At 46.0% G+C, this 15220-nt stretch overlaps 2 protein-coding genes across 3 annotated transcripts in view; one reads left to right on the forward strand and one right to left on the reverse strand.

The window, feature by feature from the left end:
• LOC117425431 (caspase-9-like) overlaps positions 1-10571 on the forward strand; it is a 28180-nt gene extending 17609 nt beyond the window's left edge. For both annotated transcript variants that reach the window (XM_034042370.3, XM_058993478.1), the window contains one exon: positions 8430-10571. In XM_034042370.3, coding sequence (XP_033898261.1) covers positions 8430-8534 — 105 coding nt within the window. In that variant the 3' untranslated portion in view covers positions 8535-10571. The remainder of the gene's footprint in view (positions 1-8429) is intronic.
• Positions 6506-15220, reverse strand: part of LOC117425434 (F-box only protein 44-like) — a 32918-nt gene continuing 24203 nt past the window's right edge. Inside the window, exon 8 of the mRNA XM_058993485.1 lies at positions 6506-6756. Within this exon, the coding sequence (XP_058849468.1) occupies positions 6652-6756 (105 nt within the window). The 3' untranslated portion in view covers positions 6506-6651. The remainder of the gene's footprint in view (positions 6757-15220) is intronic.

A 15220-nucleotide genomic window follows, 5' to 3' on the forward strand; every position in this document is an offset into this window, starting at 1 on the left:
TAAGAACAAAATAAATGTTTGGAGGAGAAGAGGTTAGGGTTAGAGATGTTTGGAGGAGAAGAGGTTAGGGTTAGAGATGTTTGGAGGAGAAGAGGTTAGGGTTAGAAATGTTTGGAGGAGAAGAGGTTAGGGTTAGAAATGTTTGGAGGAGAAGAGGTTAGGGTTAGAAATGTTTAGAGGAGAAGAGGTTAGGGTTAGAAATGTTTGGTGGAGAAGAGGTTAGGGTTAGAAATGTTTGGGGGAGAAGAGGTTAGGGTTAGAAATGTTTGGGGGAGAAGAGGCCACTCAGCTTCATCAAGGCATGGCCTTTCTTAGCACACCATTTGCTCCTACTAAGGGATCTTATTAAATAAGACAGAGTGGAATTGTTTCTAGTGTTTAACAAGTTACTACCTGACCTGTTAGGGCTTCCTAACTTCTGTTTAAACATACTTTTACTCAGCTCCCGTGTGTGCCTCTCATCCTACTCGCAGTGTCTTCCATGTGTGCCTCTCGTCCTACTCGCAGTGTCTTTCATGTGTGTCTCGTCCTACTCGCAGTGTCTTTCGTGTGTGTCTCGTCCTACTCGCAGTGTCTTTCATGTGTGTCTCGTCCTACTCGCAGTGTCTTCCGTGTGTGCCTCTCGTCCTATTCGCAGTGTCTTCCATGTGTGCATCTCGTCCTACTCGCAGTGTCTTCCGTGTGTGTCTCGTCCTACTCGCAGTGTCTTCCGTGTGTGTCTCGTCCTACTCGCAGTGTCTTCCATGTGTGTCTCGTCCTACTCGCAGTGTCTTCCATGTGTGCCTCTCGTCCTACTCGCAGTGTCTTTCGTGTGCCTCTCGTCCTATTCGCAGTATCTTCCATGTGTGCCTCTCGTCCTACTCGCAGTGTCTTCCATGTGTGCCTCTCGTCCTATTCGCAGTGTCTTCCATGTGTGCCTCTCGTCCTACTCGCAGTGTCTTCCATGTGTGCCTCTCGTCCTACTCGCAGTGTCTTTCATGTGTGTCTCGTCCTACTCGCAGTGTCTCCCGTGTGTGTCTCGTCCTACTCGCAGTGTCTCCCGTGTGTGCCTCTCGTCCTACTCGCAGTGTCTTCCGTGTGTGCCTCTCGTCCTATTCGCAGTGTCTTCCGTGTGTGCATCTCGTCCTACTCGCAGTGTCTTTCATGTGTGTCTCGTCCTACTCGCAGTGTCTTCCATGTGTGCCTCTCGTCCTACTCGCAGTGTCTTTCGTGTGCCTCTCGTCCTATTCGCAGTATCTTCCATGTGTGCCTCTCGTCCTACTCGCAGTGTCTTCCATGTGTGCATCTCATCCTACTCGCAGTGTCTTCCGTGTGTGTCTCGTCCTACTCGCAGTGTCTTTCGTGTGTGTCTCGTCCTACTCGCAGTGTCTTTCGTGTGTGTCTCGTCCTACTCGCAGTGTCTTTCGTGTGTGTCTCGTCCTACTCGCAGTGTCTTGTTAATGTTTCCTATCCCATTTAGGATTTTATAAACTCTTACTCGTCTTTTTGTAGGCTGAAGAGATGAATTCTTTGAACCTGTTGTAACAGGGCGAGCAGCCCTGTATATTGTTTGTTTGTTTATTTTTAGAACGAGGGTTCATCCTCCGCCCCTGTGCAGATTATTGTTTTTGTTTATTATGATTTATTGTATTTATGTCGGCGAGCGCCGTATGTTTTATTGTTTGTATTTTGATGGCGTAGCCGATTTGTTTTGTTTAGCGTGGATGGGTAGCCCCATCCACAACGTATTTAAAAACTCGTGCAGAAGGTGGCCATCTCCCGAATTAAGTGATTTAATTTGTTGCTAATCGGGAGATGGTCACCTGTTATAAAAAGCCTGCAGCTCTCTAGTTCAGGGAGAGGAGAGAAGAGAAGAGAAGAGAAGAGAAGAGAAGAGAAGAGAAGAGAAGAGAAACGAAACGAAACATAAAGATTCCAGGAACAGTGACAGCAACTGCCCAGCCTGACCTGGGATCGTATTATTTATTGTTTATTTTGTGTTCGTGATTTGTTTTTGTTTAACCTTTTATTTTCGCTCTTTGAGCAAAGTGTTTTCTGTTTGAATATTTTATTTATTTTTGGTTTTCTTTAAATAAAACGGCGCCCGCGCCACTGCACCGTACCTTTTGTTTTTGTTGTCCCTTCTTCTGCCGTGACGTCACCACTCGTCCATTCCTGTCACACGTGGTGTCCTGCGTGGGATCGCAGTGCCTCCTTGACGCAGGCAGAAGAGGGTACTGCAGCTTTTTCAGTTTTTTTTCTCGTTTTTTTGTTTTCCGTTTCTAATTGTGTGTGGAGAGGAAGAGCTGCAGAAGGCAGAAAAAGGAGCTGCAACAGCGGCCACCAGGGGTTGTTGTGGTGGAGGAGTGGTGCCCTGGTTGTGGGGAGTTTGGGCACACCGTGGCCATCTGCCCCACCCAATACCAGGGAGAGGAGTGGGCTGCCCAAGCGAGCCAGGACCAGATACCCCGGGGGAGACCCCAGAAGCGGGAGCTACCAGCCGCGGCCACCAAGCGGGAGAGCAGCTGGGATGCCATCCTCCGGGCGGTCATGCATGACTGCTGGTGCCCCATCTGCGGTGAGCGAGGGCATTCTCCACTCAACTGCCCTCTCCTGTCAGAGGGGTGCCTGCTATGCCCATTCCCACCAGCAGAGGGAGAGTGCCTGCTGGTCCCATCACCACCTGAGAGAGGAGACCTGGAGAGGGAGACTGAGCGTCCACAGCCCAAGAGGGAGGAGACTGAGCGTCCACAGCCCAAGAGGGAGGAGGCCGAGCGTCCACAGCCCAAGAGGGAGGAGCCGGTGCGTCCACAGCCCAAGAGGGGGGAGGCCGAACGTCCACAGCCCAAGAGGGAGGAGCCAGTGCGTCCACAGCCCAAGAGGGAGGAGCCAGTGCGTCCACAGCCCAAGAGGGAGGAGCCAGTGCGTCCACAGCCCAAGAGGGAGGAGCCAGTGCGTCCACAGCCCAGGTACCTGCCAGCAGAGGGAGAGTTCCTGCTGGTTACACCTCCACCTCCGTGGGAGGACTGTGAGTCGCTCCCACCTCCGCCAGCAGAGGGAGTATACCTGCTGGTTCCACCTCCACCGCCCTGGGAGGACTGTGAGTCGCTCCCACCTCCGCCAGCAGAGGGAGAGTTCCTGCTGGTTCCACCTCCACCGCCCTGGGAGGACTGTGAGTCGCTCCCACCTCCGCCAGCAGAGGGAGCATACCTGCTGGTTCCACCTCCACCGCCCTGGGAGGACTGTGTGTAGCTCCCGCCTCCGCCAGCAGAGGGAGAGTTCCTGCTGGTGCCACCTCCACCTCCATGGGAGGACGATTTGTCGCTCCCACCACCACCAGCAGAGGGAGCATGCCTGCTGGTTCCGCTTCCACCACCGCCAGCAGAGGGAACATGCCTGCTGGTTTCCCTGTTGCAGCCAGAAGGGGAGGCGCCCCTGCCGCCTTCGTTGCCAGAAGGGGAGGAGCCGCCTTCGCTGCCAGAAGGGGAGGAGCCGCCTTCGCTGCCAGAAGGGGAGGAGCCGCCTTCGCTGCCAGAAGGGGAGGAGCCGCCTTCGCTGCCTGAAGGGGAGGAGCCCCTGCCGCCTTCGCAGCCTGAAGGGGAGGAGCCCCTGCCGCCTTGGCCGCCTGAAGGGGAGGAGCCCCTGCCGCCTTGGCCGCCTTAAGGGGAGGAGCCCCTGCCGCCTTGGCCGTCAAGAGGAGAGGAGCAGGAGCTACCTCTACCTCCACCACCACCACCATTGGGAGAAGTGGAGCTCCTGCTGCCGCCTTCATGGCCAGGGGCTCCCCTCCCGCCGTCAGCATCGCCTTGGGTCGCCTGTGTCTCCCTTGCATCTCCTAGGGTTGCTGCCGGTCCTGCGTCGCCTCCCGAGGGTCCATCGCCGCTGCCGTCGCCTCCCGAGGGTCCGCTGCCGTCGCCTCCCGAGGGTCCGCTGCCGTCGCCTCCCAAGGGTCCGCTGCCGTCGCCTGGGGTCGCCAGGGATCCTGCTTCGGCTGGGGTCGCCAGGGATCCGGCTTCGCCTGGGGTCGCCAGGGATCCGGCTTCGCCTGGGGTCGCCAGGGATCCGGCTTCGCCTGGGGTCGCCAGAGATCCGGCTTCGCCTGGGATCACTACGCTATGGCCGGAGCCCCACGGAGGGGAACGGACGGCCATGAAGAAAGGGGGAGAGGTCCGGAGACCAGCTCCCCCAGCCGCACTTTCGCGGCCGGAGATCATGTGGTCAGAGCCCCACGGAGGGGAACTGCTGGCCGTGAAGAGGAGGGGGAAGGTCAGGAGACCAGCTCCCCCAGCCGCACTTTCGCGGCAGGATAGAGTGTGGAGGGAGCCCCGGAAGAGGGAGCTGCCGGCCACGAAGAATTGGGGGGTGCCAGAAATTCCACCATGGCCACCCCCCAGAAGCAACTTGCTTCCCCCTCTTCCAGGACATTGAGACTGAGGGGGGAGGTGGCCGTTGGGGCCATGTGTGCTTCGCACAAGGGGGGGGATATGTAACAGGGCGAGCAGCCCTGTATATTGTTTGTTTGTTTATTTTTAGAACGAGGGTTCATCCTCCGCCCCTGTGCAGATTATTGTTTTTGTTTATTATGATTTATTGTATTTATGTCGGCGAGCGCCGTATGTTTTATTGTTTTATTTTGATGGCGTAGCCGATTTGTTTTGTTTAGCGTGGATGGGTAGCCCCATCCACAACGTATTTAAAAACTCGTGCAGAAGGTGGCCATCTCCCGAATTAAGTGATTTAATTTGTTGCTAATCGGGAGATGGTCACCTGTTATAAAAAGCCTGCAGCTCTCTAGTTCAGGGTGGGGTGTTGGAAGGAGAGAGAGAGAGCGAGAACAAGAGGAGAGGAGAGAAACGAAACGAAATGAAACAAAACATAAAGATTCCAGGAACAGTGACAGCAACTGCCCAGCCTGACCTGGGATCGTATTATTTATTGTTTATTTTGTGTTCGTGATTTGTTTTTGTTTAACCTTTTATTTTCGCTCTTTGAGCAAAGTGTTTTCTGTTTGAATATTTTATTTATTTTTGGTTTTCTTTAAATAAAACGGCGCCCGCGCCACTGCACCGTACCTTTTGTTTTTGTTGTCCCTTCTTCTGCCGTGACGTCACCACTCGTCCATTCCTGTCACACCTGTCCACATATCTCATGCCTAACCCTGTCCTCATGTCTCATGCCTAACCCTAACCCTGTCCTCATGTCTCATGCCTAACCCTAACCCTGTCCTCATGTCTCATGCCTAACCCTAACCCTGTCCTCATGTCTCATGCCTAACCCTAACCCTGACCTCATATCTCATGCCTAACCCTAACCCTAACCCTGTCCTCATATCTCATGCCTAGTGTCCTGCTCTGTATGATCTCGAGTGCCTCATTGTCTTGCTAGCGAGGTGACCGGAACTGGACACAGCGTTCTAGGGGGTCTATGAAGAGTGCTGCGCAGTCTTGGCAAAGCTTTCCTACATTCGTATTCTACTCAATGAAATCAAACTTTCTGTTTTCCTTTTTATTTGTATTTCCACAGTGACAAGATACGGTTAAATTTGACATGCATATGTACGAAAATGATTAACATTTAAGCAAACAGCCATAAAAGCATTGAACCTTGGGCTCCCGAGTGGCGCATCCAGTAAAGGCGCTCCACGTGGAGTGCAGGATGCGCCCTATAGCCTGGAGATTGCCGGGTAAAGGCGCTCCACGTGGAGTGCAGGATGCGCCCTATAGCCTGGAGATTGCCGGGTAAAGGCGCTCCACGTGGAGTGCAGGATGCGCCCTATAGCCTGGAGATCGCCAGGTAAAGGCACTCCACGTGGAGTGCAGGATGGGCCCTATAGCCTGGAGATCGCCGGGTAAAGGCGCTCCACGTGGAGTGCAGGATGCGCCCTATAGCTTGGAGATCGCCGGTAAAGGTGCTCCACGTGAAGTGCAGGATGCGCCCTATAGCTTGGAGATCGCCGGTAAAGGTGCTCCACGTGGAGTGCAGGATGCGCCCTATAGCTTGGAGATCGCCGGTAAAGGTGCTCCACGTGAAGTGCAGGATGCGCCCTATAGCCTGGAGATCGCCGGTAAAGGCGCTCCATGTGTAGTGCAGGATGGGCCCTATAGCCTGGAGATCGCCGGGTAAAGGCGCTCCACGTGGAGTGCAGGATGCGCCCTATAGCCTGGAGATCGCCGGGTAAAGGTGCTCCACGTGGAGTGCAGGATGCGCCCTATAGCCTGGAGATCGCCGGTAAAGGTGCTTCATGTGAAGTGCAGGATGCGCCCTATAGCCTGGAGATCGCCGGGTAAAGGCGCTCCACGTGGAGTGCAGGATTGGCCCTATAGCCTGGAGATCGCCGGTAAAGGTGCTCCACGTGAAGTGCAGGATGCGCCCTATAGCCTGGAGATCGCCGGTAAAGGTGCTCCACGTGGAGTGCAGGATGCGCCCTATAGCCTGGAGATCGCCGGGTAAAGGTGCTCCACGTGGAGTGCAGGATGCGCCCTATAGCCTGGAGATCGCCGGTAAAGGCGCTCCACGTGAAGTGCAGGATGCGCCCTATAGCCTGGAGATCGCCAGTTCTGGTCCAGGCTATTCCACTGCCGGCCGTGGACAGGAGTTCCCAGGGGGCGGCGCACAATTGGCCGAGCGCTGCCCAGGGTGGGGAGGGCTTAGGTCGACCAGGGTGTCCTCAGCTCACCGCACACCAGCGACCCCTGTAGACTGGCCAGGCACCTGCGGGTCTGCCTGCAAGCGGCCCAGAGCTGTGTGGTATTCCGATGCTGTAGCTGCATGGCGTGCCTGCAGAGTGAAAAGAAGCAGACAGTCGAGTCAGTGTGGGAGTTACAGTGTGAGCCAGGCATAAAATTGGGCACTTTAAATTGGGGAGAAAATGAGGTAAAAAAAAAAAAAAACAATTGGCCATTCCAAATAAAAATAATAATAATAATAAAAAAAAAACATTGAACCTTTTAAAAACCCATGGGGAACTGTTGAAGGTATTGTCTAAAACGTTTGTCTAACTTACCTCAGAATTTATGGATGAATTCTGCTGTAGAGCAACTCAATGTAAGAAACACAGCTCTGATAAATGCTTCAGGTGAACGTCTACTTGATTTAGTGTCTTATAGTTCTGTCCTTGACTTCTGAACTATCAGAAGGTCAAGTATACAAGCATGTTGGCTTGTGCCTGCATTGTGTGTACTGGTCTTTATCTGCTTCATTTAGTTTCTTATAGTTGTATATTTGAAATGTATTTGCTTACGATTGTAAGTCGCCCTGGATAACGGCGTCTGCTAAGAAATAAATAATAATAATAATAATTTAAAGTACATGGTGCGAACAAAATAATTCCAGTGCATCTTTCCTATTGTCATATATCATATATGATAAACGCATAGAATATGTATTGAAAGCTCCTGACAGATATATCCGTATAGCCCAGCAGTGATTGGTACTGAAATGTGAGCCAATGCATCAAGCTTCTAGAGATTTTATTCTATCATTTTATTTAACCAGGAAAATCCCATTGAGATTAAAATTTCTTTAAGGGAGACCTGGTCAAGGAGGTGGCATGAAATACAAAACAAACCCACACATTGAAATGAACAAGTTCATCAAATTACAAGAAACCATTTTCTTGTCAAACTTTAGAAACTGAGAAACGTTTAATAGTTTGAGATGTAAGATTGTAAGCACTGTACTACTAGAGGGAATTAGCAGTTTATTCAGATCATTTTGAATTTTGCCTAGGATAGCCTTATAAACAATTACAGGTAGTGGACAAAAAAATGGAAACACCAATGTAAAGTCACTTAATAGGGCGTTGGGCCACTACAGTATCTCGCTCTGTGGAGTTCTTGGCGGACCGTTTTTGATGAAACTGGCTGCTCGCGCCTCAGGTTGAAATTTGCAGTCAAAACAAGGTTGAAACCCCTTGCTGTAGCCTATATCACTAACTGTTTACTGGTTTGGTGTTGCAGTGTGTAATCCAATTCTGAGTGAACAAAATTCAATAGGATGGGAAGTTGTTAGCTTGGCTGTAGAAATGTGATTGGTACTGTTAAACGTCACGTATACAATAAAGTGTTTCAATCAGGATTGTTAGTCATTCACATCAGAACGTTTCTATCTAAATACATAACATCATTTAAAACACTTTAAAAATAAGTGAGTTGTACCTGTTAACTTGAATTTGTAGTACATTATTTCAAACCACTTACAAAAAATAGAAAACAATTACTGCCATTTGTAATGCTAAAATGATGTAAACGCATTTAAATATGGTATCGTAGATATTGAAATTTCAGTAATCGTAGAATAAAAACAGCTCTCAATAATCTCAAACTGCCCTTTTGATATCGTTTCAACCCTGAACACAGACACACATACTTCATTCTGTCCAGGGCCAAGGCCTATCATCCACAACTGTTACAATGGCAAACATTGTTTTAATGTTTTCATCTATTCTGCAGGTAACAGACAAGGTGTCACAGATTTCAGCTAAAGGAATCTTCAAACAGATGCCTGGATCCTTCAATTTCCTGCGGAAACGCCTCTTCTTCCAAGTGAACTATTGAATGACCAATCGAATACTCTGTCATAATTTGCCTACACTATTCAATTTACATCTTGATGCAATTAGCTTGTCCCCTTTGTGCTAAATGAGTCAAACTGCAAAAGGCAACGTCTCCCAGTAACAGTGAAGTATTGAGTGCCTGGAAGGGCAAGGTATTTAATGCACTGTGCTGAACAGGTGAAATGAACACTTCACCTTGTGTTTGACAGATGTGTGTGTCTCAAGAGGAAAAACTTCAGTTGTTTTCAGTGTCACACTAAACATTCCAAGTTGTTTGTATTGGTGGTGTATTTCATGGAATAACTTTAATTTGGCACAAGAGCTTCCCTACAAAGTTGTGCAAGTAGAAAAGCACACCTCAATCCCAAATTCCCTGATACCTTCACAGTTCATAGCGGTGCAGGATTGGGCCAGGTGGCATGGTGGTTTTGAATGCTGAGCTGAGATCACCAAACCCAGGCCTCCATTTGCCTGCTGCACCACTGAAACTTGCATATTTGCAGTTTTACGCTCTTAGCATGGAAGGGACCAATCACATAAGTGCATTTCAATATTGTCAGCATTACATTTTGTACAGAATAGATTTTTTTAATTGAAAGAAATTGTCTTCATGTGTGAATACTGTGTCTGTTCCTAATGAACATGTTTACTAGTCACAGGAAGTAGTGTGACATACCGCACGCAGTGACAATCTGACAGGGGAAACATTGATCTTGAGATTCCATTGGAATACATAGATTTTTATATATAGATTTATTTTCATATGTAATTGTTAGACCTAATCTTGTACTGCTTTAATGAAGTTCCAACTGTATATCACACAGTTTTGTTTTTCTGTTGATTGTATTAGTATTTCTTCAAGGGTTTGTTTTTGATATCTTTTTAATGGACCAGCTTATGATGACAAGTTAACACAAGAGAATAACAATATCCATGTAAACCTAGTGATGGAATTACAGCCAAGTTTTAACACAGACAAAACAAATGTCAAGTGGATATAACTGCTATTTTTGTCATTTCCCCCACTTGTCTGAGGATGTCATTTGGTTCACCTCATTCTTCGGTGTACTAGGTATTTAGTTATTTTGCTCTTTGATGTCAGGGAAATCAATATAATAATGAATAATTGTAAATTCTCTTCTTATAATGCCTACATTTGATGGACGTACTAAATGAGAGGTAGACTACTTTAAGAACATAAGAACATTTATGAATGAGAGGAAGCCATTTGGCCCATTTAAGCTTGTCTGGTTCCGAGTAGTTGATTGAGCTCAGAACTTTGTCAAGTTGGGTTCTAAAGGAGCCAAATGCTTCTGCCTCAATCACATGACTAGGTAACCCATTCCATCCCCTCACTGCTCTCTGTGTGAAGAAGTGTCTCCTTCAATAACGTAACTTGGTAACTGTGACAGTGAACAAATGAATCTTGGTTATAAATCTCCCTCCCGACCTGTGAGGGCGCTGTGAAAAGGGAACAGTGTGCCACGTGGTCTGACAATTCATTCCAGGGAAAGGTGGAAGTCGGCCATCTAGAAAGGGGGTGGTGCCACGGTACACAAAGTCATCGCCCTAGAAGGGAAGCGATGTGACAACCACAGATTGGAGGAAAAACGATTGCACTCACTAACCAAGGGGACATGGCTAAGCGATCTGTGCGTTGTTTATGGTTGAGATGAACCTAAAAGGACCAAGAGTAAAATAACCGTGAGTGATCAGTGTTTGTTTTGTTTTGTCGAATACTAATTGTTCTTGTTTGTTATTATTAGATGGCTAACACATACCGGGAGCTGTCACTTGTAAAGCCAGCACCAACCCAGACAACACTTCACCATTGTACACCGATAAATTGTATTTCACAACTTGCACGTAAACCACTCACTCTGGACTTGTGGTCGTGTGTGTATTTGTGTGTGTTAATACTTGTATTATTTTGGGACTGCAACCTGTTGTTTTGGAACAGTGCAATACACATTGCTGTGTATTGCCTAGGATTATTCTTTGTGGTCGCCAGACCAGGATTATAAAAATAAAACCTGTTTGGATCATAAACTTTGTTGTCTGTCTTCTGTTTCATAATCGCATCACCTCTGCACCTGCGCATGGCAGGCCACAGCACCCTTGCTGTGTGTCTTGCATTCATTTCCTGGCCTGATGTCAACACATGTATTTTTATGGGTCTTTGCTATTTTGTAATACACACACTCCTGATATTGAAACTCTTCCCTAGGTCCTAGGATCTGATTTGGGTAGCACAAACACAACATTACACATACACAGTGCCATGAAAAAGTATTTGCCCCTTGTCTGATTTTTGACACATCTGTTATCAGATCTTCAACCAAAACCTAATATTAGATAAAAGGGACCCGGAGTGAACAAATAACACAAAAATTTGATACATGTTTCATTTATTTATTAAAGAAAGCTATGCAACACCCAATGCCCCCGTGTGAAAAAGTAATCACCCCCTTAGACTCAATAACTGGTTACGCCACCTTTAGCAGCAATAACTACAACCAAACGCTTCCTGTAGTTATTGATTAGTCTCTCACAGCACCGTGGAGGAATTTTGGCCCATGCAAAACTGCTTCAGTGACATTTGTGGGTTTTCAAGCATGAACTGCTCGTTTCAGGTCCTGCCACAATATCACAGTGGGGTTTAGGTCTGGACTTTGACTAGGCCATTCCAAAACTTTAAATTTCTTGTTCTTCAACCATTCTGATGTAGACTTGCTTGTGTGTTTCGGATCATTGTCTTGCTGCGTGACCCAGCTGCGCTTCAGCTTCAGCTCACGGACGGATGGCCTGACATTCTCCTGTAGAATTCTCTGATACAGAGCAGAATTCATGGTTCCTTAAATGATGGCAAGGCATCCCCAAACCATGACACTACCACCACCATGCTTGACCGTTGGTATGAGGTTCTTACTGTGGAATCCAGTGTTTGGTTTTCGCCAGACATAACGGGGCCCATGTCGGCCAAAAAGTTCCACTTTTGACTCATCTGTCCATAGAACATTGTTCGAGAACTCTTGAGGATCATCCAGGTGCTTTTTGGCAAACTTGAGACGAGCATTCATGTTCTTCTTAGTGAGCAATGGTTTCCGCCTTGCTACTCTGCCATGAATCCCATTTTTGCCCAGTGTCTTTCTGATGGTGATGTCATGTACACTGACCTTAGCCAAGGCGAGAGAGGCCTGCAGATCCCTGGATGTTGTTCTACGATTCTTTGTGACTTCCTGGATGATTTTATGCCTTGCTCTTGGAGAGATTTTGACAGGACGGCCACTCCTGGGAAGATTCACTACTGTCCCAAACTTTCTCCATTTGGACAATATGGCTCTGATTGTGGTTCGTTGGAGCCCCAGAGCCTTAGAAATGGCTTTGTAACCCTTTCCAGACTGATAGGCATCAACAACTTTTTTCCGGAGATCTTTAGGAATTTATTTTGTTCGTGGCATGATGTGCCTCTAGAACCTGTGTGCTGACAACTTCACTCTGATGGTAAGGGCCAAAGTTAGTCAGATTTATATTGGGCAGGGCTGGCCCAAATCAGGCCTGGTTGTTAACCAAAGTACTCAAACAGCTGACCCTAATTATCCCTTTAATTGGGCAATAACTTTTTCACACCTGAAAATTGCATGTTTGATTACCTTGCACACCAAACAAATGAAAGAAGCACCAAACTTTGGTGTCATTTTTCTCTCAGACTCCCTCTATATACTACTACAACCCACAAGAAAATCTGACCAAATACAATGTGGAAAATGTGCAAAAATGCAGAAAATCAGACGGGGCAAATACTTTTTCACGGCACTGTATGCCTATGACACTATTTTGTACCCGGCAGGCAGTATAGCAGGATCTGCAGACTGCATTTGATATTGGACAGCAAAACCTAATTCAACATAGATTTTTACTAAATGTTTACTAAAAGACGCAAACAATGTTGTTCTGTTCTAATGGGAAGAAGATTAGAAATCTGTCCTGGGTTATTGTTACATTGCATGGAGAAATATTTAAGAAAGTTGATGAGCATCTTAAGTTTAACTATCATATTAAAATTGACTTCATAATTAGGCCCCAATTAGAATAAGGTTTTTTCTCAGTCTAGCAGACTGCTGCTAATCTTCCTATCCTAGACCATTGGTGCGCAAACTTTTTAAATGCTGCCCCCCCCCCCCCTTTTTTTAAATGCCGGCAAGGCAAATCAACATTTAGCTAACATTGCTAACAAATAAATCTGTGAAAAAATACATGTAACTTAAATCTTTCTTTTTTTTTTTTAAACTTGGCGATTCAACCTTTACCTAACAGATAAATCTGAAAAACATTATAGTTCACAATTAAATCTGAAAAAATCAATCTGGGTTTTCACAAAATAAAGTATGCACACCGGGAACGAAGCAAACAACACAAATACAGAGTACAAAAAATAAACCAGAACTGTAGCTAGTCATGAAAGTTGTGGAGACGAAATAAAATAAATAAAACACAAAGAACTAGAGTATGGGTACACCACACACTAAAACAACGAAACGGTTCTGATTGGCTCATTGTGACGCAAACAGTGCGTAGGCAGCACAGGGCATCAGATCATCCTTAATGGTTAGGGTTAGGTTTTAGGGCTGGGGTTGCTTAAGGTCAGGGTGGGTTGATGTCGGAGAGGTGCAGAGCTTGGGAAGTGAAAGGTGGGCGTGCTTGGCAAATGCCCTGGAATCATCTGATGCCCTGAGGACAGTTTATAGTGGATATTCCTTTCCGCTGCAGCTCATAGCGCAAATACAAATAAAACAAATGTATTTCTATATTTGCTCGCTTCATTCGCGCCGTCCTCTTCGCTTGCGGTGTGCATTACTCCATTTAAATCAATAGTTTAAATAGTTTTTTTATTTGCTTGCTCGAGTCGTTTGTGTCCAGTGTGCATAGCCTTTTAACATGAAAGCTCACGCTCATTGACCCGTTTGATTTGGCATTGTATGCTGCAAAGCTGTGCTACACTCCGACTTTTAACAATGTGTTTGTTAACATCTATGTATTTTGCTAAATCTGGACTGTTCTGATGAAGTCTAGGAAAAAATATGAGATTTACATTAAATCTGTAAAAAAATACCTGAACATTAGTGCTTTTTTTTTTTGCACTTGTCGCCCCCGTTCACTGCAGTTTCACTGACACAGTTGCCACTTCAAACATAATTTCTCTGATTCTACAAATTCTAGAGTGATCGTCCATGGCTCTATCTATATAGGTGGGACGGACTGCACTTAAACATAAAGGGAACCAATCTACTCCGAGAAAGGATCCTTGAGGAGTTCCAGAAGCATTTAAACTAGAAAGGAAGGGGGGAGAAAACAAAAAAACAGAAGGGAGACCACATCAAAACAAGGGCAACAACTCAGGTAAGACAACTATTAAATGTATTTATCTTAATGCTAGAAGTCTGAGAAACAATGTTAGAACTTGAAGCTACTGCACTAACAAGTAACTACGATGTGATAGGTGTTACAGAAACTTGGTTGTCTGAGAGTGATGGAGACGAATATAATATTAGTGGGTACACACTGTGTATAGGAAAGACAGGCAGGACAGAAGAGGCGGAGGGGTAGCGCTATACATAAGAAACAATGCAGAATCAATATGGGTCAGAATAATGGACAAAAATTCAAAGGGCATAATAATAGGAGCATGCTATAGACCGCCAAATTCAGACGCTGAGCAAAATAATGTTATACAATGACATTCGAAATGTGTGTAGAAAAGGAGAAGCCATACTAATGGGGGATTTCAACTTCCCCCATATAAAATGGGAAAACCCGATGGGGAGCACGACGGACGAAATTGAAATGGTGGAAATGACAAATGACTGCTGCCTAACACAATTTGTCAAGCCACCGACTACAGGGGAGGCATGCCTTGATTTAGTCTTTTCAAATAATGAAGACAGAATAAATAAAACAGAGGTCAGAGAGCCATTGGCAAACTCAGACCACAACATTGTCTCATTTGAAGTATTTTTTAAAACCCCAAAAGTAATTACTAAAGCTAAGGTTTACAATTTTAGAAAAGCAAACTATGAAGGTATGAAACAGAGACTAACAGAAGTAGATTGGAGTAAAATAGAGAAAACATCCACAGAAAAAGGATTACATCCCAAAAGTAGACAAATCTAAATCTAAAACAAAATTGTCAAAATGGTTTAATAGATCAATTAAAAAAAAAAAATCAGCGAAAAAAGGCACTTTACAGAACGTTTAAAAGGGACCAAAAACAAAGTACACAGAAAGAGTACTTGGAACTGCAAACACAAGTCAAAAAGGAAGTTAGAAAGGCCAAGAGAGAGATAGAAATCAATATTGCTAAGGGGGCTAAAACCAATTCCAAAATGTTTTTCCAATATTATAACAGCAAGAAAACATTCAAAGAGGAGGTTAAATGTCTAAGAGACACAAATGGCAAAATCATAGATGAAGAAAAAAAAATAGCAAATATATTAAATGATTACTTTTCACAGGTTTTTACAAAGGAGGACACAGACAACATGCCCTACATGTCGACCTGTTCCTATCCAATTTTAAATAACTTTAGCATAACAGAGGCAGAAATGTTAAAGGGACTAGGAGCTCTTAAAATAAACAAATCCCCTGGGCCGGATGAGATCGTCCCAATAGTACTCAAAGAAATGAAAG

Source organism: Acipenser ruthenus, chromosome 20, assembly GCF_902713425.1.
Source record: "Acipenser ruthenus chromosome 20, fAciRut3.2 maternal haplotype, whole genome shotgun sequence".
Taxonomy (NCBI): domain Eukaryota; kingdom Metazoa; phylum Chordata; class Actinopteri; order Acipenseriformes; family Acipenseridae; genus Acipenser; species Acipenser ruthenus.